General features: G+C 39.3%; 1 protein-coding gene across 3 annotated transcripts; it reads right to left on the bottom strand.

Moving 5' to 3' along the window:
• Positions 1 to 507: 507 nt before the first annotated feature.
• Positions 508 to 22,281, bottom strand: KIAA0408 (KIAA0408 ortholog). Of its 3 annotated transcripts, none has more exons than XM_071437174.1 (7): positions 22,142 to 22,281; positions 15,401 to 15,507; positions 11,254 to 11,489; positions 8,214 to 8,555; positions 7,793 to 7,872; positions 5,225 to 6,599; positions 508 to 3,422 (listed from the first exon to the last, which is right to left on the bottom strand). In XM_071437174.1, the coding sequence occupies exons 3-7, from the start codon at positions 11,386 to 11,388 to the stop codon at positions 3,252 to 3,254; spliced, it is 2,103 nt and encodes a 700-aa protein (XP_071293275.1). In that variant the 5' UTR covers positions 11,389 to 11,489; positions 15,401 to 15,507; positions 22,142 to 22,281; the 3' UTR covers positions 508 to 3,251. The 3 variants fall into 3 exon arrangements, with proteins under 3 accessions (XP_071293275.1, XP_071293265.1, XP_071293284.1); XM_071437164.1 differs by having other exon boundaries at positions 11,254 to 11,450; XM_071437183.1 differs by lacking the exon at positions 15,401 to 15,507 and having other exon boundaries at positions 11,254 to 11,450; positions 22,142 to 22,280.
• Between the last annotated feature and the right edge of the window lie 27 nt (positions 22,282 to 22,308).

Genomic DNA, 22,308 nt, shown 5'->3' with positions numbered 1-22,308 from the left:
TAACATATATCTGCATTGAGACTTCAGACAGGGTATGGAGGAGTAAAATTATTAAAACCTATTTCAGAAACAGGCTTACAACGCTCACCACCTCCATTGGTGACACTAGGATTAATAGGAGGGTCAAGTAATGCTTAGATCATTTGTGTTTCTTGCACAAGCATGTGTATATGTGTAGATTTCCTTGTCAGAAACAACACAGGGGAACTTGAAAGCCCAAAGGAGCTTTTCCCTCTATAGCAAATAAGTGAATAAAGCCTTTAGTGTGATTCAATAACCACAGTTATGTGGTTCAATAACCACAGTTTTCTAGTTATGGAAACTAGAAAAATCACCACAATCACCACAATATTTGAAGAGAATATTTAAACAGTGACAGTGGCAATTTTCTAAAGTTAGGCTTTCCAACTAGCCGTCTGCAGACCAAAATCACCAGTTTTGATACTTTTAGGCATCAGAACCAATGTCTAAAATTAGACTGACACAGAAAATCTTGACAAAATGGACTCATCCTTGACCTATTCCTTTATTTCAAAAACCTTCTGTTCATTTAACTTACATACATCAGGGAATGTTGTTGGTATTTGATCCTTTCTCTGTGATTCAACAATGTGGTCTATGTCAAAGGCAACCAAAGAAACTGAAGGAAACTAAAGAAACACCTTCACTGTCTAATCAAGGGAAATGCTTTTGGAGTTACATACTTCAAACAAAAGTGCATCACAATTTCTCAGAACAAAACTGCTTAACTTCACCATAAAGGTAATTTAAACAAGTGTTTTTGCAGTCAACAGTGACTGAAGTTAAGAACCACATTTTTTTACAATTCTCTCATGTTACCCTTTCCCCAGCATTAGGCATTCAAAGCTGGTCAGCTGCTTAGGCGTTTAAAAGGTCAATTTGCAAGGTATTTTGGTTTGTTAATTTCCACAGTTAGATAGAATATTAAACCATGTTCCAAATTTACCATGAATCATGTCTAATTTTGCTAGTGCTGAGGAAGCTAATGGAGTGCAATTTCTAAATTAGGGCAAACAGTCAAATTTATAGAACCCTTGATTTTTCACTTGAGCACACAGATTTTTGTCTCTAACCAAACCGTATGAATTTTCTTCAAGATTTTCTGTCCTTGTATCTTTTCCAGCAATAACTTTGCAATGATGTCTGAGTAAGTTTTGATGAATTGTTGATTTGCTTGAAATCTTCATGAATTGTGCAATAGACCTAAAAAGGACCAGAAGTTTGGATAGAGCAAATTATTGTGAGTGTATTTTTAGCCAAGCAGACAGCCACAATGGCATGATAAACTGGGATTTATGGCTCTAATGCCTGCTCACTCCAATATTCGCAAGCCTGAACTGTTACCAATACTACCACACAGGCTATTGCTCAGAACACAGGGCCTCCTGTTTTCTCTCTCTTCAAAAACAAAGTCGTGCAGAGGAAAGAAGAATAAGGTCCTTAAAGGAAGGAAAAAAGTGTGAATTCTCAACATGACTGGAATAGAACAACAGATCACTACAAATTAAGCACATTAAATTTTCCCTATATTGCCACATATACAATTCACTAGGACAAAAGCCTATACTCTCTCTGAAATCCTTTTTACATTCACATAAGAAGATGTGCACATTAATGGATCCTGGGATGATTTTTGAAATTCCTTTGAACACACTATATTTCTCCAGAAGAAGAAGGAAAGTTGCCAGACAAGATCAGGCTGATGTTGAAGAAGTGCCTTTTTACACCTTCTGACCTAGACATACTCTTTAAAGGTAACATTTATCATCATTACTGCACTGTGTACCCAGCAACAGCCTAACGAAAGGTGCAAAAATTCCAGGATGAAGAAGGACATTGTCTTTCTGAAAGTTCAGAGCCTGGACTTCTTTCCATACTTCTTTCGCTCTGTGAGAAGGAACAAGCCAGGCTCTCTGTACATGTCATTCAGATGGCAAATAATACCAAGTCAAGTGGTGGCAACACCAGAGTCGCAATGCCATGTGTCAGGATTTCGGGCATCATTGATCATATCTCGATGCAATATTTCCCTACTAGATGCAGCTTGTTGCCAGAGTGCAAGTAAACTTCATAAGTGACTGCCACGAGTCAGTCCAGGAGCAGGGAATTGGCAAGTGGCTCAGGCACTCTAGTCTAGGAGAAGAGTAAAAAAGGAGTGTGGCTGCAGCACTGGGAGCAGTGGTGCTTGTTCTCCTGCCTTGAGTGAAAGTAAACAAGTCCATTGTTATCTGACTTTGCCAAACCTCAAAGTATAATGCTAGAAGGAAAAATAAGCTTTACAGAATTGAGCATATACAACTCTTTTCTTCCCTTCATAAATTTTATGTTAGAGTAGCTGAATCTACCAAAGTGTTTACAGTATGCTATATATATAATGGCACATATAAGCTTTGTAAAGGGTTTGGAACATTTCAGAAATGTCTCTGGTGCTGAAAAAGGCTAATGTATTACAAATCATATAATATTTTAATTCAGAAAAAATATGTTTAGGAATTTTGACCTAGCATTAGAGTTAGGAAACTGAACGAGGATGCCATGAAGCGTGACTGACAAATCAGTCAAGCTAGTCTGCTTCAGATACATATTGTGCAAGGCATTATCACTGCGATCAGTCACAAAAAATGCATATTTAGTTTTTTTACATTAAATACTACACCTGTGAACCTATGTAAAAGATATACAAAATATAAATGTCATTGGGACTGTATATTTCAAACTTTTTAAAATAAACACAAAGTATATTTATATATATATATGTAGGCATATAGGTTGTAATTTCAATGTCAACACTAGCACAGTTTGTCTCTTCTAAATACAGGCCAGTATACTTCCTAGTCCAACACATGCACCTACAAACACATGATCATGCATACAGCTTTACGTTCTGCTGTTTGCAGAAAAGTCAGAATATACAGCACTATACATTGTTTCAACTCAAAATTGATCAACAAATTCAGAAAGATGCCGTTCAAAAGAAATTCCTTGTGAACTATTAAAAAAAAAAAACCCCAAAACCCAGAGAAAACCAGGGATATCTCTATTTCATCTCAATAAAAACACTGAAGACCATGGTGATGATGACCTAAGATTCAGAATGCTTTGTCCAGCATGTGGTGGGGGTCACTCTTGGACAAAACACAACAGTGTGGAACTGGTTGCTATGACACATACCAAACACAGTCATAGTGAGGCATAGAGCTTTCACAACACTATCCAACCCAGCTCTGGGTTCAGACTACTGAGGTCTCTGACCGAAAGGAGACAGAGTTGTACACTGTTCTTCTCACAGCAGGCGGTGCTGATGGGGATCTGGATGCCCATCTGGAAGGCAGGCGTCGATTTGCTGGCCGAGCGGGACGGGAGAAGCCCTTCTCACTGGAACATTTCACTGGCACACATATCTAGAACACAAAGGCAAGTCCTTGCTTTAACAAGTTGCAGCTTTTGTGGAATGCAGCGGGAATGCAGGAGGACATTTGCGGTGACCTCAGAACAGGTGGTTGGAAGCTATTAAAAGGAGCACAGCAATGCACAGAATGCAAAAGAACAGCTATTTCTATGTACAGGGATTCTCACATCAGTTGTTGTTTAAAATACATGAAGACAAGTGTCAGACACAAGGAAATGTATAAAGTGATAATGCAAGATAAAATTGACATTTCCTCTTATCTTTTAGTTTCTGTAAGTTTTTTTGTCAATTAATGCTGTAAAATATTCCAAGTGTAGAACTCAGAATACCATCTGATATTACTGGAGTAGGATCTACATGCTTCTCAGGTATTTTTTGATAGATCCTATTTCAGGAAACTCTGTTTCCATTAGTTCAGTGTGAAGCTGTTTAACTTGGTAACTAATTCAGAATGGTTATGTGCTAATACAGTGTCATGTCTACCAGCAGAGCCATAGAGATGCAGAGGAAACTCAACAGATTTTGATCATAGCTACATTGATGTAAATTTGAAATAATGAAAATAAACCCAGTGCCTCAAGCCACATGTAGTTCTTTACATCTCTATGACATTAATTCTGCTGGACATAAAATGGTAACTCCTGGTCAGGCAGTATTCCACACTTAGTTTCTACAGATAGAAATGACAATATAAAATGTGAGCCTGTGAAAAAAGTCATTATTCCTTTTCTCCATATTAATTGATGAAAATTTGTTTGCCTGTCAAAAGTTTATTGGATGAAAAAGAAATCAGAAGCTTCACAGCTTTTTTTATTTCTGTGCTGAAGGAAAGATGTGCCTGTTAAGCAAGCCATTGCATCACAGCAAGGCTGTCAGAAAGACATGCAGAAGAATATCTGCATGGTCAGATTCTCAGCTGCTTAAATCTATATAGCTCCACTGAAGTCTGTGAATTTGTGCCAGTTTAAGGCATACCAGCTGACAGCCTGAACCCATTTAAGTTTCCTAGCTCAAAACACACCTGCCTTATCTTTTTTGAGATTCCAAGAGGCATATCTCTTTGTGTTCTTTGTGGACTTTACAGAACCTGCAACTCACATGTTTTCAAACCATCTGTTTGTCTTTTCATTAAGAAAGAATGTTGGCAAAGGCAATATTTCTAAACTTCTGAAAATAAACTTCAACCAAACATAAATTAATTAGTCATGCCATGCTCTTCTGTTTCTGTGAGCCTATGCTTGAATATATAGGAGAAGTTGGAACTGAGACATGAGTAAGAGAAGGTTACTTTATTACTGGAAACTTTATGGAGTCACAATATTCCATGTCATAGGTAGTTCCAAGGAAAACCTGATCCAAGCAGCACCCTGGATACTGAAAAATGTTATCTAAGACCTCTAAGATTTGGGGCATGGCCAAGTCTGCTTAAGCCCTATGGGAAGTCTTATGACATAACACATCAGCTAAAGGAAGGAGAGAGGGTGTTAAAACCTGGTTGAAGCTCTCACTAGCACAATCTTAGCGTAACTGCACTATAGTAAAAAACTAGCTTTGCAGAACACCAGCAGGGATAAGAATCTGGCACGTCTTCACTGCTCATTCTTACTTACATGCTTCTGCCCTCCCACAGCTCTTAATCTGCAGAGGAAATGCTCCTGATTCATCCAGATCCTGGCCTAAAGTATCTATTTTTACATAATTAGTTACAATATAATATTAGTCTGCCCCATTTAAGAGTCTGAGGCTTGCTATGAAATGGAATTGTTTTACTTTTGTCATTCCTATGAACCTTACCTCTGGTAACTTCTGTCTCTCTTTTCCTTGCTTGAGTTGCTGCCCAATATGCCTGGCTGAATTCCTCGGAAAGTCTTGTTTTTCTTGCTCAATCTGGAGCATTTCTAAATACTGACTCAGTGTCTCGCAACCCCCATTGGTGAATTCAGAATTTGCCTGTGTCCTCTTATCTTTGCAGCATTTTGCATTACACGGAGAAGTCACAGTTGATTTTTCATAGGTTTTCAAAAGCTTTTCAACAACACCATAGTTGGACCTTGAGTCAGCTGAGCGCGGGCGGCCAGATAAGTTACTTGGTCTCCAGTCATGCTCGAGAAGCATGTGCCTATAACCACTGGTATTTGGAAGTCCATTCATGTGTTTTTGCTGCCCTGCTGTCCTGACAGCTTTGCTGGGGTTGTTAGTTTCTTGCTCCTTTGCTGCAGAGAGCTTGGGATTTGAAACACAAGGCGTATTTACAGTTTCTGCCCTGCTAGCAGCAGAGTCACATGGCGGACCACAGGGTTTGTGATCTTCTGAGGCTGTTGGAGGCACCTGATTTTCCTGCAGAGCATTGTTACGTTTATCTGTGTGAAATACAGTCCGATTAAACTCATCAATCTTTGCTGCTAGCGTTTCATTTCTTTGGGTCTTTCCCAAAGGATACCTGGTGTCTTCCAAAAGATCATTGTGCGAGGTAGCAGGGGCATAAAAGTCATTGCTGTAAAAAGGGCTGCTGTGAGACTTGGTGTTTTGTTTCTGATGCATCTTGTTGCTTTGGGCCATATTTCCATCTGAACAACTCTTTTGGGCTGACAGTGGGGAAGGCTCATTTTTATTGTCTTTTCCAAGCTTGCCCATATCATATGCCCATGTGTTGTGGCAGAAATTTGTTGGAACATTGCACTCATTTTTGGTTACAGGTATTGAAGCAGTTACCATCACAGGAACTTTCACAGCCTGCCCTTCATTTGCACAGGCTACTGCAGATTTATTTTTGTTTGCAGGTGAAGGATTCCTCAGTTTCCCCCCATTCCAACAATCCTGAGCCTTGCAGTTGCTTTTGATGCCTGGATCTCTTATGGGTGCTTCTGAAAGCTGTATGACTGCAGAAAGTGAGTTTGTTAGGTGCCGAGAAGTGCTCCGTGGAGGAACTGGTGGAGCTTCTTTCTTTTGCCAAGGTCTGAAATCTGTTCCTATGTCACCAGTAAGACTACCATAAGAAATGTCCTTCAAAGCCTTGGTGGAGCTCATCAGATTCTTCCTATTATTATGTTGCTCTGTTTCAAAAGCAACTGAAGTCTGTGAATCATTGCTGGACACATGGTTCATCTCAGGCAGGATAACTGTGTTTTGGGTTTCCTTAAATTCCCCCAGGAAAGGAAGTGACTTCATTCTGCAAGTAACAGAAGAGGTGTTTTAGGGATGAGCAATAAGGAACATTCCAGAGAACCTCAGCATGGATTAATTCTCCCCAGAAGCAGGTGTTTTAACACTGGCTACTTCAAAAGGTTTGGGAGCAGTTTTGCTGCAGCTGGTATACCCAGCACAACCGAAACACACACAAAAACTTGAGGAAAGGTCAACAAAAGGAATTTGCATTCCTTTGCTTTGATACTAAAATTCTTTTTCTAAGTTTCTTAGATGATGACTGTTTTCTTGTCTCTGCTACAGTAAGTACAGTAGGATCTTGTTCTAATGACTCCTAGGAGTCTACCTATGAACTGAATGAAGAAAGCTGTAGGACAGTGTATCCCTTGTTTAGATTCATAACCTTACACATGAGATCTGCCTTTTGATATATGATAAAAAAGCATCTTTAAAAGTTATGCATCAGCTATGAATCCATTTGCTCTAAAGATAAAAAGAGTAGCTAAAATAATGAATTAGTGACAGACTTTTAACTGATCACATGGTGGAGTGTGAGAAATCCCTCTGACTTTTGGGAGCATCTGAGAAGGTTCAGTTTTACCTGAGAATTTCTGCACAACTCAAGATGCAGTCTGGTGTTTAGCTTCCTAGAGAAAACAATGAACACTGAATTTTTAACAGATGGTGGAATGTTCACTTGCCTTACTTTTCAGGGTCTGACTTGACATCTTTCCATTAGTACAGATGTATGGTGGTTCTTCCCTCTCCTGCTTTCTTTCTGCTCTTGGGTCATCAGTTCCTGACACATTCCCCATGCTTAAGGCTAGATTTGGGCTTTAAGTAAGAAATTTCCAGCCTGACAAACCCACACAGTGTTGTATAAAACTACATGGCAATGGGGCCAGAGTAGACAGAAATACCTGTTCACTTTCCCAATCCTCTGTACAGCCATTAGAAACAAATACAATTTCATCTCATATAAATACTAATCTGAATTTGTATGTTCTGTATATAAAACCCATTTTGCCAGTAAAACCTGCCTTTGTATCATATTTCAGCATATTTCATTTGAATATTTTATGCTGAGCACTGAAACACTAGGAGGGTAAGAACTGCCCAACTAATAAATCCAAAAGCAAACCTGCCTTCAAAGTGAAAAGCATAAGGAGAATTATTCATTTCCTTTCTCTAACATAAGAAGACTAAAGATGTTTTTACCTTCTGTGATTAGACTTCTTTCGAATTTCCTCTTGATAGCTGCATAATTCTTCACTGACTCTGGCAAGTTCTTTAAGAGCCTTTATAAATGTAAAAACAGGCCTTTAATATATACATTTAAAATGGTATCTCCAGAATTAATTTGAAACTTGTGGTCATTTGCATTTAAGAATCAAAGCAGAGGGAAGTAGTAGGAGAAAAGATACAAAAATGCCCCCACCTTATGAACACAGGTAAAGAGCATGCTGTTAACACATTCAAACAGTGAGAAGACACTCATTGATAGCAAACCTAGGAGCAAGTAGAGACAATGACTTGTGGAAAGCTAAAATCAGGGAGATCAGTCCTTTAGCTTAACCTGGCAGGCCAAAGTCCTCAGTGCTTTCCTCCCCCTTGTAACTGCAACATGCTCATTACTTACTACATTGAGATCACCAATATAATTCCTGGTATTTTGCTCAGAAGTTTTAATGGTGAGGCTGTCTTCAGGTTCTTCGTGGTTCTCAAAGGCCAGATTGTCCATTAACAGAATATTGTTTCTGCTCTTGTTTCTGGGCTCCTTCCATTCGTGTCCTGTTACACCAAGCAGACTCCCTTTCTCCATTCTGTCGTTTGCCACATTGTGTTGATGGTTCAGCTCTGCTGTGTCACTCTCTTGCAAAGTAGGACAATGCATGGACAGTTGCAGCATCTTGCTCTGAATGGCCTTGCTATCATGGATGGTCATATTGCTTTCCCTTCTAAGTTTTACTTCCTGGTAAAGCTGAAAAGGCAATAAAACCTTCTATTAATTATGGTATTGTAATGAGCTTTATGGCAAGGCCCCCATATTTATCTTCTGTTTTGAATGATGCTTACTCAGCAGCACTGTTAGAAAGATTCTGGATGTGTTAGGAAAGTGCTGAGTTATCAAGTGTGACAATTCAAACACCAGGATTGCCACAGGATAAGGCTGTTACCATTCTCAAACTCTCTGCCATAATTTTAATGTATGGCTTCCACCTCTGGCTGGGTCTGGAAGAGATCTCACAAGATAACTGGCCCTGCCTTGAGCCAAAAGATGCAGGGTTGTTTTCCAAGTAATATCAGCACACTCTGTGGTGGACACAACTGTTATCTGATGGACAGGGAATGTGGGGGAATGTGACAGAGAGAGAGTGTTCTGGCTATGCTACAGCCTATTAAAGCATATTATTTGAAAGAGAGGAAGTGAATTCTCATAAAATACAGTGCCATCTGCACTAGAGCAGACTCCTTCAGTTCTCAGACAAGTGGAATTCTTCCCTATGACTTGAGTGATAAATGAGTACTGCAGAATGGTATTATTTGGCAATGTGCTGTCACCTTCTTCTTTCATGTTATCTGCTGAGATCCAGTGACTTCATTAGTAAATGGTGTTAATTCTGGTCACCCAGCACATTCAAACTAGGAACTGTGGTAAATTATAAATTAGAAAAAATGGTAACATCATAAAAATCTCTTCTACTTACAGTATAATTTCCAGTACCAAGAATCCTACAGTTCTGTATAAACATTCGTTCTTAACTTGCTCTCTTGAAGAAAGCACACAGGCACCTCTGAGCAGCCATCTGCCTGCCCTCTCCCAGTGCACAAAGCCATCACAACAGCTTTTGGAAGGACAGTGGAAAAGAATAACAACATGCAGAACATGTGGCCATTTCATGGGCAGTGCTGTGGGTTAGAAGAATTCTCACGTTCAGGGACTTAACACTTGACCTCATCCTGGGTTTTCAGATTTCACTCCCAAAGCCCAGCTGCTCATGGAAACTGAGGGCTGAACTTTGCCATTTCCAAGAAATAAGAGCCCCATATGGATTCAGCATACCAGTAACAAGAAAGGATACTACCCCATTATATCTCCTAAACCCTACCAGTCTTTCTGGAGGAATTAAGTTAGGTTTGGTGGGCTAGAGAAAACTGCCAAATTAAAATACAAGCTGAAAAGTAAGCACAAGTTTTATTGAGGAAATCCTTCTACAGATAATGGCATTTAAAAGGTATCTATCTCTCCTTTTCTCCAGCCATGTGGCTTGTGGAGAAGAAATGTCAGGCATCTGAAATCAGCAGCAGCTATAGTCACAGCTTAAGAGGGGACCTTAGGATTCCAATAACCTTGAGGTATAATCTGTAGTTTTGTTTGGCCCTGCCATAGCCAGCAAATTGCTTCATTCTTTTCCTTTCAGCCCTGTTCCACTCTTTATCTCTTTCGTTTGCTTTCCTAATCTCTGTGCTAATAAAGAACATGATGAAAACAGTCCTTACTGACATTGTCAGTTCTACTAATAGCCAGAATACCTTTTCATTACTGTCATTCCAAATCAGCTCTTATACCTAAGAAAATGAAATTCAACTACACATACAGATCACATTACTAACTTTTGAAGCATTCTCAGCTTGGCAGTGAAATTAGGGAAGACTGCACAGAAAAGTCCTAACACAAAAGACAAAATGTGGCAAAGACCATCATACAAAAGTCTGAAAGAATTGTGGGTAAATTATAAGAGAGTTGACATTATGGAGCTCTGCTGCAGGCTGGTTTAATGGGCAGTGTATGGCTGCAGTTCCTTTGGCTTTGACCACTTTCCTTCTCAGTTTCATGTGAGCAATCTCTGCCATACATTCCTGTGCTGCTCAGCCACACAACAGTGCTGGCAGAGAGCAAGTGAAACTACTCCATGTGTATATTAGATGAAAAATGTGGAAAGCTCACTAATGAAAAAACTTGCCTCCACAGGCTGCCAAGCAGACTCAGTTAATGCATTAGAGAGTGTCAGAGGGTTTGGCTGCAGGGACAATTTGGGGATAAAAGAATAATAAATAATTGCTGTGACTATTTCTGGAAGGAGATGCACTGCAAATAGCAAGGACTGTTTGCTAGTATCTGTAAACACAAGTGGTTTCAGAACTTTCATGCTATTTGCTGTACCTGTTTTCTCTCCCAAGAGTCATCCATAAAAGGAACAGGTTCTAGCCAGAAAAATTCTGTGTCATGCAGTATTTCATATATATATTATTTTTAATATTACCATTTGCCCCAGCAGACCTGTGCCATCTAAAGCCTTTTTGCTAGAGAATTATGATACCTAAATTTTTGTTACAAAATATGCATTTTCTAAACCACATATTGTTCAGTGTTTACTTGAAAAAAGCATGTATAATACAGGCAACGTGGCTCATGCCCATGACTGAATTGTTAGCAGTAAGTACAGGCAATAATCTCATAGCTCACAAAGCCACATTCACCTCCTACCTTATTCATGACTATTAAATGAGCAATTGCAAATACTGCTTAATCCTAGGATTTTCATCCTTCTATCAGCTGTTAGAAACTTCCAGTGACACATAAGAAATAGGGTAAAATACAGAAAAAAAACTTGAAGCGATTCAATGTCACTTCAGGCCAAGTGAAAATGGTAGTCTGGATTTTTCTTTAAAAGTACCTCTTCTATTTTCTTCTGCATGACCTTCCATTGACATTCCCATTCTTTCCTTTCATTGTCAAATCTCTCCAGCAGTTCCATTTTTTCTTTATTCCAGTTCCTCTCAGTATTCTCCAGTTGTTCACGCAGGTCCATGGCTAAAGTCTGTGCAACAGCAAAGACAGCTCTCCTTTTTTTCTTTCTTCCCTGAATGTTTCCTGGAAGTTTAAGAGAATAAGTCTTCCTTATGTTTTATTCTAGCTTTCAGGGAACAAAGACAATCAAGAAAATTCCCAAAATTAATAACTGAAAGGAGCTTGCAGGAGACAGTATTATTAATTTGATATTTGTTTGGAGTGTGACTCAAATGTGGAAGAACTAAGCATTATAGGACATAAACCCAAAGGCAGAGATGCCCAGTCTGGAGAGGGGAGGTGGAACACATTCAGCATCACAGAATTCAGTAATAACATCTGCCACAGCAGGCTCTGTATCATGATCACTTTGCATCTTTGCCATTACTCTTTGCTATAAATGTGTTTTCCATGAACTTGGGTCTGTACAATATTGAATGGCACTTCAGGACCTTGGGATCCTGCAACATCTGCCCTTGAGGGTGAAAGCTATTTTTATATTTGTTCAAAAGACAACTGTAAAAGTATCACGTTTGCTCACGCACTCCCTGCACACATGCAAGGAGCACGACAAGGACTAGTACATTCTTTTGGCAATTGAGGACTGCAAAGTTAATATACTCAGGGAATTCTCATGGCTACATGAATGCTTTGGAATTCATGAAGGAAGATAGGACAGGAAAGTTAGTAACAGGTACAAACACATAAACAGTAGAAATCAGTTATATAGGAGGGACAGAAGGTCGCCAGAAAGGATTCAAGAATTTTGGATTTACAGATCTAGATCTATAAATGTTAGTTTCAGGATCAGTATGGGGAGAACTAGAAAATATTCTTCAACAGCACTAACTCCAATCTAGTTCAAAACCTTTCTCAGAATATTTGACTAATTAGTGCTTCAGTTTCTTCTTTCCCTTTAGAAGTCCTTAGCAAAAACTTTAGCCAAAGACAGTCTTTAGCCTTTAGTGTCTGTAAATGAAAAAAATATTAATTGAACCACTAAATTGGCAAGCTTTAAGGGAAATATTTTAGATCTGCTAATCTGATTTTGGAGCAAAGAAGTTACAAATCTTATGGGCCTGGTGATCCTCATGCTTCCTCTTGCTTTCTTAGGTTTTACACTGGAAAGCCCATTACCATCAGCACATTTACTATGCCAGCAAGATTGAAATAACACTCATTAATTCAGTTATGATGGCTTCTGTGATATAATGTCTGGTACAGAGGCATTGATACTTGAGTTTGCTAACTTCAGCTCTCAAAGCCAGTTGTTATGTTACCAGGGTGGTCATGGAATCTAGTTCTAGTAATAAAATGCCTCTGCATTGCTTTCTGCTCCTGTCAGAAATCAAATACATAGGAGATTGAATTATCACAGAGTTAACTAGGAGTAAGCCTTTCTGCAATTTGTTCATTTCCCTGACTGATGATCAGTGATTGTCAACTCACAGGAACTGCTGATTTTACTGCCCACATTTCCTATGATATAGTAAAAATTCATTCCTGAGCCAAGTTCTTCCCCATCCCTTATGTTACTGGCACCTCTTGTTGATTTAGCTGTGGTTACCATGTAACCACCATTTACTGTGTCTGCTTTATTTCAGCTGACTGGGAAGACAATGTCAAACTTGCAGTCAGCTGCTTTCACGTACAAGTAAGCAGAAGAGCTCAGATGAAACCAAACAGGTTACTAAGGTCTTTGGGTCATAGGAATTCCTCCCACAGGATCTCCCAAGCCATCACAGGCCCAGCCCTAACTCAGGGCTTGCAGAACAGTTTGCCCCAAGTGCCTGCCTTGGAGCTCTGAAATGACAATCTGTCCCTCAATTACCTACAAATAGATTTCAAACCCTTCCTTTTTCCCCTGCCTAAAAACATACAGAGCAACTTCATAAAACCATAAACCACCTTGAAACTAGGAGCTGCTGAAAGACAGCACAGAATTCTCATCAAAAAAGAAGCCAAGTACTGGTTTGCTCACGGCCTCTTAGGGAATGCAGCCAGGCTACAGAGACTGCACCTCTCCAGGCCAGTGTTTCAGCTTTGTGCCAGACTCCAGTAAGCGTTGACCAAAAACAACTTGCAAAAAAATTCTATTACACTTAAGATCCATTGCAATCTAAACATCTATTGCTAATGAACTTTAGGAATATTGCAGTACTTTCTCACCTTGCTAATTCAAAGGTTGCAATCTTTAGTACCGCCATTTGATTTTTTTTTCTACGTTTATGTCTTTATAAACTTTCAGGATACCTCTGAGAAATAAACAAAAGCCAACTCTCCACTCCACTATAATCCTTACACAAATACATGTCAGAAAAAAAAAAAAGAAAAACCCCTATGTGTAAATGCTGCACAGTCATGAACAAGACAGGCAGACATAATCTGTCAACAACTTGCACAAATGGTGATTTTGCTAGTGCACTATTAGCAATAATGACCATGCTTTAGTCAGCCACATATTACTAGAAAGGTCAATACTTGTTTTTACACACATAAGAACAGATATAATATGTACTCCTTTTAAGCATGAATATAGCACTGAAAAGGCCTCTGGGGCTTCCTTAGTGCTGGAAACTACTATTGCCGTGTTGGCATTCATCTTAACAATTTTCAAATTGTTTCAAATGGAACTCCAATTATAAAAAAAGACTGAAGACAGTCAGAAGGAAAGCAAGTCTTGAAAGAGGATAGTTACAGAAGTTACAGATGGTCACTTGTAGCTCTAAGATCCACAAAAGGCGTGTATTGTTTCTTAGGCTTCTCTGATTTCCTCTTGACATAAATTCTGAGAAGAAAACTCATGTTTATTGATATTAGCAGCTGGATGACTATACAGCTTTGCTGCACTTTTACAGTGGATCAGTTCCTCAGAAACTTTGACTCCCATTTCTACTTCTCTTCCCCCCCACTTTCTCTTTTTCTTGGTGTTTCCTTTGCATTTGTTTGGGGTTATTTTGGTAGAGAACATTGTGCAGTCCTGGTAATACACCCTCTGTGTGTATAGTGCACTGAGATTTCCCCATGGGTATTTCACATTGCTAAAGCAACCCAAGGCATGTAAAATGTCACATTGTCATTTGCTCTGTGGATCAGAACAATATCTGTGCTCTTGCAGTATTGGCAATTTCTCCATGTCCTAGACAAGGTCAGAAGCTCATTACAGCAATCAAATTAAGCAAATAATCAATTTTGTCTGCATCAGCTGCATTTTGCTTTAACTTTTCCCTTAGCCCTTCCTCCTCTCAAGCAAAAAATGTTTTAAGCCACTATTTGATGTTAGTCATTATTCCCCCATATCTTACCCTTTCTAGCCAGATATTAAAAATGCAAGATAGTTTGCAAACAACCTCTAGCAACTTCTGAAAATAATCAGCTTGACATCAGCTGAGATATTATTTTTCACCAGAGTTTAATCAGATTGGATGTGCATAATCATTCAGATACACAAATCTTCACTTCTTTTTACAGAAAAAAAATGCAATCAAATTATATTTCCAAATAAGTGCTGTATTTTGGATGACTAAGAAAATTGTAAACGTATGTATTTGTTCAATTATAAATGTGTGCCATGTGTCATGACAACATGCACTTTATACATTAAAAGAAAGTACAGTTGAGTGAGAGAAGGGATAGAAAAGAGGGAAAATGAGGAAGAAAGAGAAAGAAAAAAGAAAAGGGAAAAAGAAAAAAGAGAAAGAAAAGGTAAGGAAAGAAAAGAAAAACAGAAAGAAAGAAAGAAAGAAAGAAAGAAAGAAAGAAAGAAAGAAAGAAAGAAAGAAAGAAAGAAAGAAAGAAAGAGGATTCAAGTGCACACAATGCTGTCATCCCTGTTCTGTTAATATATCTCTGCCTGCACTGAAAAAACTAACTGAACTTTAAGAATAAAGACATATAACATATATGAACTTCACCTTACATATAAATAACATCAAGAGGGATGTTTAAATAACTGTTTGCCACATCAGAAATTTGCCTTCTTTTATAATCTTAACTGTTCAAAAACATTGATTTGAAATAAACTGCAACCATACCTTTCATGGAATAAGAAATCCTTTAGGAGTTTTTCAGTCCATTTCCAGGCAGCAGAGAAAGCAATGAAACACACAGCTAGCAGGGATCCTGTTCTGTGAATCTTGATCTTTAAAAGAAGTAAGAAAACTAAGCAAGACACAACCTTTCAACTGGGGCAGCATTTGCAACTCTCTTTGAATAAATGCTCAACTTTTGCAAACTGGAAAACAGTTCCGTTCAGCATCATCCCCGCAGCTGGCTTCCACGTGACGTCAGTGCACGGAGGATGGCTTTAAAGCCATCTCTTCCAACCCCCAGCTTTGTAACTTTATATCTCCTCATATTTTGTGTAAACAACTCCAACTCCGGGACATTTTTAGGCTTTATAGTGCAGTCCAGTCTTTAAAGCTTGCCGAAGCAGCTAGTGTTAATATCAAAGCTGTGACAATAGGCAATTTTCGCTTTCTTTTATTGTTGTCTCTGCTGTAAAGGAAGATTTTTGCTGTCTTCCAGACCCCATTTTCAGGGTTATATTTTTTAGTATGATCATTTTGAGATTTGCAACTTGATCCTCCTTAACTGCTTTGTAAAAGGAGTTTTGTTTAAAGCAGAGGTTTTGTTGGTTAACAGCTATCCTAAAGAGCTAAAAGCAAACCACTCCTCCCTAAAATCCCTTTCTGTATTCTAAATGTGCTCTCAGTTATGAAATGCAGAATTATTGGGCACTGTGTAATCCTACTGTCTTGCATTCTGGGAATGGCAGTAACAGTTTCTTTGGGATACACCCAAATATTCCTGATACTTTATAGTGTTTCTGGATCAGATTCTACAGTCTGTTAATTCACTTTGTATCTCAGCAAAGCAAAACACTTGAAATTGGATGAAGAATCTCTCTTGAACAGGGAAACTCATCTCTGGCACAAGGCTGGTAAAGAAGGTCCAAAAACACCTTGGGCTGGATATAAATCCCTAGGAGTGTCCACAGCAAGTGTTGGCATGGGATGAGGGAAGGGAGCGTGACAAAAGCGTCCAGCAAGCAAAAGTCCACAGGAGACCCCGAAGCCAGAGCAGCAAAATTCAGCTGCTCCCCCTGCTGAGCCGCAGGCAGGAGGAGCCCAGCTCACTCCTCAGGTCTCTGACCACCACGATAACTCCCCTGCTGCCCCCTGGGTTAAACTGCTCCCATTTTTTGGCAGCCCGAGAGAGACCCCCGGGGGAAAGCCTCGCACACACCACCCTGCTGGGCACTGGTGATTGGGTGTGTCTGCAGGCAGCAACTGAGACAGGCAGCAAATTCACCTTTCAGGGAACATTTTGCCCCATACGTGCCTGGGGAAGGGCCACAAAATACTTGATTGAGGCAGCACAAAAGTGGACAAATCGCGCTGTCAGACGGATGTCTTGGAATGCCCTAAGCAGGAACATATTTCTGTGGGCAGTGCAGTTTATGACAAGAGGATCAGTGAGAAAAAGGGCACAATATGAGGATTCACACATCCTTTGCTTAGTCAGCACTCTCCTCGTTAGAACAGCAAGTTTTTATCTGACAAAATCCATTATAAAATCCAGTATAAAAATTTTAACTCTGGGTGCATTTTATAGTAAATACCAAACCAGGTTTCAGGGAATACACATTTTTTCTCCTTATATGGTCTAGCTGTAAGTCTCAGCGAGAACATTAATTGGGTGCTTATTCTGCTCACATGTAACTTAAATAATGGGACTTGGGCTATTTGTGAAAATTGTAAAGATGATCTAAAAATTGAACAAATAATACCCCAAGTACACAACTGAATGTTTCTGAAGAAAATCCTCAGAGTCTAAACTCTGAGGATTTAAATCTAAAGAAACAGTATGACTTTCTTTTGTGAGGTTAGGTCTCAAGTGCCAGCTGACATGGTTGGAAGTGAAGCTGGAGTGCTTGGGAGCAGAGCTGAGCCCACAGCTGGAGGCCAGGCATCAGCGCACTGCCTCCTCCCTGAAGCCAGCACAGCTGCACTACTGCACATGGAGGCAGACTCTCCAGACATGTTTTTTTACTCTATTCCATCAACAGAGGCTATTATTCTTGTGTCTTTAATATTGCTAACTCCATGCCTCTTGTCTTGCTACGTGCACTCTTTGAAGTAAAAACAGTAAAAATAAATAAAACAATGGGCTAAATCCCAGGCTTGAGTTCTCAGTCAGGCAGAAGGCTTCATTTCTGTCAGTGTGAGGAATTAGAAATGTGTGAGAGACAGGGGCTCATTAGGAGACAAGCACTAGACACACCTCATAGGTCAAAGGAACACATTAACTTCATCCTAATATGGAAAAGGTGAGACAAAGAAAACATGAAGTGAATTGTAAAAACATGGGATCATTGTTCTATATACCCTTAAATGTAGCAGTAGAGAATTCTGCTTTTGAGGCTAAGAAATTATTCAAGAGAGACTGTCCCTACTGCCCCTTCTCCAGCATCAGCAGACAAAGCAGCAAATGTAGCTTCTTGGTATCTGGCACAGATAAAATAAGCAGGAAGACTACTGTAGGCTTATTACATCCAACATATTGTTTCCACAGGAAAAGTATATTTTGTCCATATCTGGTACCATCACTGCTTGAGTCAAAAGTCAGCACCTCAACAAAAAAAAGCTGCAAGGGCATTTTAAACAAGACCTCTGCTAAATTTCTCTTCATCATGCAAGACTGGAGACAAAGCAGCATGAGTTTCAGCATGAGCTATAATCTGATCATATACTCAGGGCAGTGGCTAATAAAATCTACTGAAGACTACTTCACAGCATCTTTGGCTGTGCTGCCCCAGCTTGGTTATGGCACACCCATTCTGCTGTGGCCACAAAAGCTAGTGACAAAAAGGAAGAACAGCACTGCTGCCACTGCAATCAATCCAACCTCACCAGTAGATTCCTGAATGATGTACACCTTGATAATCCTGGTATATACACCTCGGGAGTGGCTATATACAATGGGAAATGGGCAGAAGGGAATGCAAACTCTGTCTCCTCTTACTCCTATTGCTTCTCCAATAGGATATAACTTAGTGGAGAGGCAGAGCCAGCTAAGTGTTATGTCATGTTGCTGCTCCAAGGTTACATTGGAAATCGGTGGCAGATACTTTAGATGTTTACTTTAAATAGAGCCACCGTAATTTTCCCCATAGGCAACTGCATGTGTAATGGCAAAAGTTGGATTTGAATATCACTTCCCCTGGCATTAAATCAGAGACAGAAATGTAAGCCAATGGGAACTACATCCCTGATACTGATGCCTTTAGAAGTCTCCTACTCACCTATCAGATTCCGGGGTGACTAAGGAGAAGGGCATGTAATACCCTGAAGCTCTGCTTGTTTTCGTAAACAACTCCTGAAGTTCATGTGCAGTTCATCTCTTTTTATAACACATATCTAGACAGCCACGTTTTTGGCAATTTTCTATTTTCCAACTGCCAGGCATATTTCTGCACTATAGCACCTGCTCTCTTCGAGTTTTGATTCTGAAGCACTGGTGACATGTGTCAGCAGACACTTATTCTATCTCTCAACTGGAGCTTCAGGCATGGATATTTTTGGTTGAAAGAAGTATTTCCGAGCCTGGAGAAAATGGTCATTCTAACATAATGGGAATTTTTCAGTAGCAGTAAGAGAGAATATCTGTAGAGGGATTTTGTCAGGGCATTCAGAGCCAGCTCTAAACAGGAAACTAATTTAATTGAATTTTTCTGGTAGCATTAAAGGAAAAAATGCACCTATTCCCTAAATTACATAAAAATTCACTGGAGATAGTGCCAATTTCCACAAGTGAAACAATATCATAATTAGATCTACAGAAGGAAGATCTTTTCCTTTTGAAAGAATACTGAATAAATCCCCTGGGAACATAGGAAACAGAAATTTAATATACCAGGGAAGTGCTAAATTAAGGCAATTTCACGGTTCAAATTCAATGGCTTTTTTCCCCTGGAACATTAATACTTCACCGGAATATTCCAAAATGAGAGCTGTAAATCTGCTAAATGAGATTTCAACTGATAGGTAACCTGGCATATCCAGCTCCTTGCCACATGCAAACAAAACCTGTATTCTTCTTACTGTTTGTCCTCAGAACTCCGAGCGGCGCAGCCAGAGGAATCAGTGAATCAGCAGTGCCCTGCCTGACTCCAATGCACTCCTGCTAGAGGATGCTGATGTGTTCAGCTGCATTTGCTCACTCACCTGTGAGATGGTCTTCACCCACCAGGCCAGTTACTGAGTGGGGAGAATCTGCTTTCTTTCTTGGCAAGTATAATTACTGCATTTCGTAATATCAAGTTATTTCAATTTAGCAAGACATAGAACACATATTTCTTTGGCTAGATCTTATCTTCTGGCTATGGATAAATGGCCATACTCATTCTGTTAGCTTTCTCAGCATCTTTTAAAGTTGTGCAATATCTGGCAAACAGATCAGCAGCTCAAATCACTCCCTTCAACCTGAATGCAAAAGGACAAGAAATACACATCTCATTTCTCACTGAGATTTCTCTGTGAGGCTCCTCGCCATTCTCCTTGCTCATGAGAGATTCAAAGACTGTCTGGAGCTTCTAAAATAATTTTGTATGCTTTAGTGTGCTTTAATTTCAGACTGCTGGTTGTGCAATAGCTCCCTAAATGTCCCAAAAGGTCTCAGCTTTGATTTTGCTTTGTTGATGCCTGATAGAAATCTCCAGCTTTTATGCAAGAAAAAATACAGTGAGAAATCAATGGGGATGTAATTGCCAGTGCTGTGCAGAGATTATCCCCACCTTTCATCAGTAATTCATTCTTACCTTTTCTGATTTCTGAGAAAGAAACAAATCTTTCCCAATTAATTTACAATGTATGAATTCAGTGTGTTACTACATTAGAGTGTTACTGATACACTCTTTGTAAATCAAACCTTCTCCACTCATTTTTATTACATACAACACCAAGAAAGGTATAAGCAAGTGTGGGTTAAAAACTGGAAGCCCAGAACTTCAGATCTTAGATTAAGTATGACTTTTTCTCTCTTAGGGAAATTGAGTCAGTAATATTTAAGAAAACACAAATGATTGGTTTTTCCTCCACAGGAGATACTAAAGCAGAAAGAAACTGTAAAAGTCAATCTTGTGCAAAGATTTGGTATGACAAGTTTAAGCCTCAAATTGTTGTATTTTTAATGTGCAAATTGCAAATCCATGGGGGGAAAAAAAACCCTCTAGTATTTCCAGCAGCTGCTGAAAAACAAAAGGCCTTTTCCAGTTATGGAAATTCACTGTGAATTATGGCTTGATCATATCTTGCCATAATAGTTTTTAATATGTGGAATTTAATTTTAGGTAACTGCATAAATTATAGCATCTTAGAAACTCCTCAGAATTACTTTGGGCCTGACTTTATCCTTTGCTGGGAAAGTAGTCAAAGCTATCTATTAATCTCACATATATTGATTATAATTTCCTTTATACATCTCCCTAACTATAACATGGATAATGATGACAACACCCTAGTAGGAATAAGTATTTGGATTAAATCAAGGAGTTGAGTGATTTAGCTGATCAAGGTTACTGCACCTGCAGAGGGTGTTGAGGGAAAGCTAGACAAAGAGAAAAATACTGTACTTTTTAATAATGAAGATTTTTACTATTTTTTTTCACTCATGTGACAAAAATTTTATTGCCCCACCTCTTGCTGCTCTCTGAGGATTTTCCCTCAAAAATGGTGTCTCAGCTATTTCAAGTAGCAGAGCATAACCTAGGCATGGAGATGAACTGTTCTCACTGGGGAATGCATTAAGTGAACAGAGAGCTAACATGATAAATCAATGGTAATCCTTACCACTAGCTAGAAAAACAGCTACTTTATTTATTACCACTCTTTACCACTACATTATTCAACATGGAAACTGCAGAAAAAGAAGTGTCATTAATACACACACTTGTTCACCTTTCGAGAATTCATATTTGTGGGACTCAATGGTTTCAGCATGGGTTGAATGAAACAGAAAAGTGAGCTCCATTGGGCATTTCAGATGAGGTTTTCATAGTGGGAGATCTACTGCTTGTAGGAACTGCTATGTAAGTGTGAAAGAAAGAAATTAGTCAACTGTACTCTTACTTCAGCCTCTCCCAGGCGAGAAAGCAATATTCAGCGACTACTGATGCACACCCATGTACAGAAGCTTCCCTCACCATGGGCACTGGCTACCAATGGCACGGTTAGACAGGGGTCACTCAGCAAACCAAGAGTTGCCACGTCCATTTAAAAATCCTGCTCAAATCTGGGGATGTAGCATGGCCATTTTTCTAGAGCACAGAGAGAATGCAGCCAGCCTCTATCTCTCAGAAGACTCCTCAGCTACTCTGATATCTTCTCCTCATGCTTCTCATTCTCAGAGGCTCCAGCTCCTGGCCACCATTGCAGATATAGTGCTCTATACACCAACTATTTTGATTGGGACCTAATGCACATAATGGAGTGCTGAAAAACATTATCATCACCATTATGCAAAATATACATACAAGCTCTGATATAAAACTGCAGAATACACACACAAAGTGGCATTACCATTCATATGTGGCTAGAATACAAATTCTTTTTCTAGGAGTGGGGAGAGGAAAGTAACAGAGTCCTCACACCCGCACTGCATTTTTTTGTTTTGGTGCAAATTAAGGAATATTAAATTGGTTCACTCCTCAGGAAATTTTTATTCAAAAATTATAAAACCAGACAAAGTAAAAAACTAATTTTTTGCTTGCTTACCTGGAATACCACAGTGGGCAGGTTTCCTATTCAACTGGGTAACTTTTTGGTATGTTTTTTTTCAGTTCTTTTGGTTTGGCTTTGGTTTTGGCAAACAAGTAGTCTTCAGTGTTTTTACAGCAGTGGATATTACAGAAACTATGTCTCTTGCACTTCTTATCTTGGAG

The sequence above is a fragment of the Agelaius tricolor genome, unplaced genomic scaffold (assembly GCF_023055355.1).
Source record: "Agelaius tricolor isolate 1412-34295 unplaced genomic scaffold, bAgeTri1.0.p SCAF_1, whole genome shotgun sequence".
NCBI lineage: Eukaryota > Metazoa > Chordata > Aves > Passeriformes > Icteridae > Agelaius > Agelaius tricolor.
The sequence above is the reverse complement of the archived record's forward strand: the minus strand, read 5'-3'. Positions and strand labels throughout refer to the sequence as shown.

What these genes read in the sequence shown, in the direction of transcription:
- KIAA0408 (XM_071437164.1), bottom strand. An exon ending in AAGAAGTCTAATCACAGAAG is followed by an intron (nt 6,600 to 7,792) that starts GTAAAAACATCT and finishes TGTTACTTGCAG; the next exon opens with AATGAAGTCACTTCCTTTCC. An exon ending in AGAGACAGAAGTTACCAGAG is followed by an intron (nt 3,423 to 5,224) that starts GTAAGGTTCATA and finishes TTTGTGTTCTAG; the next exon opens with ATATGTGTGCCAGTGAAATG.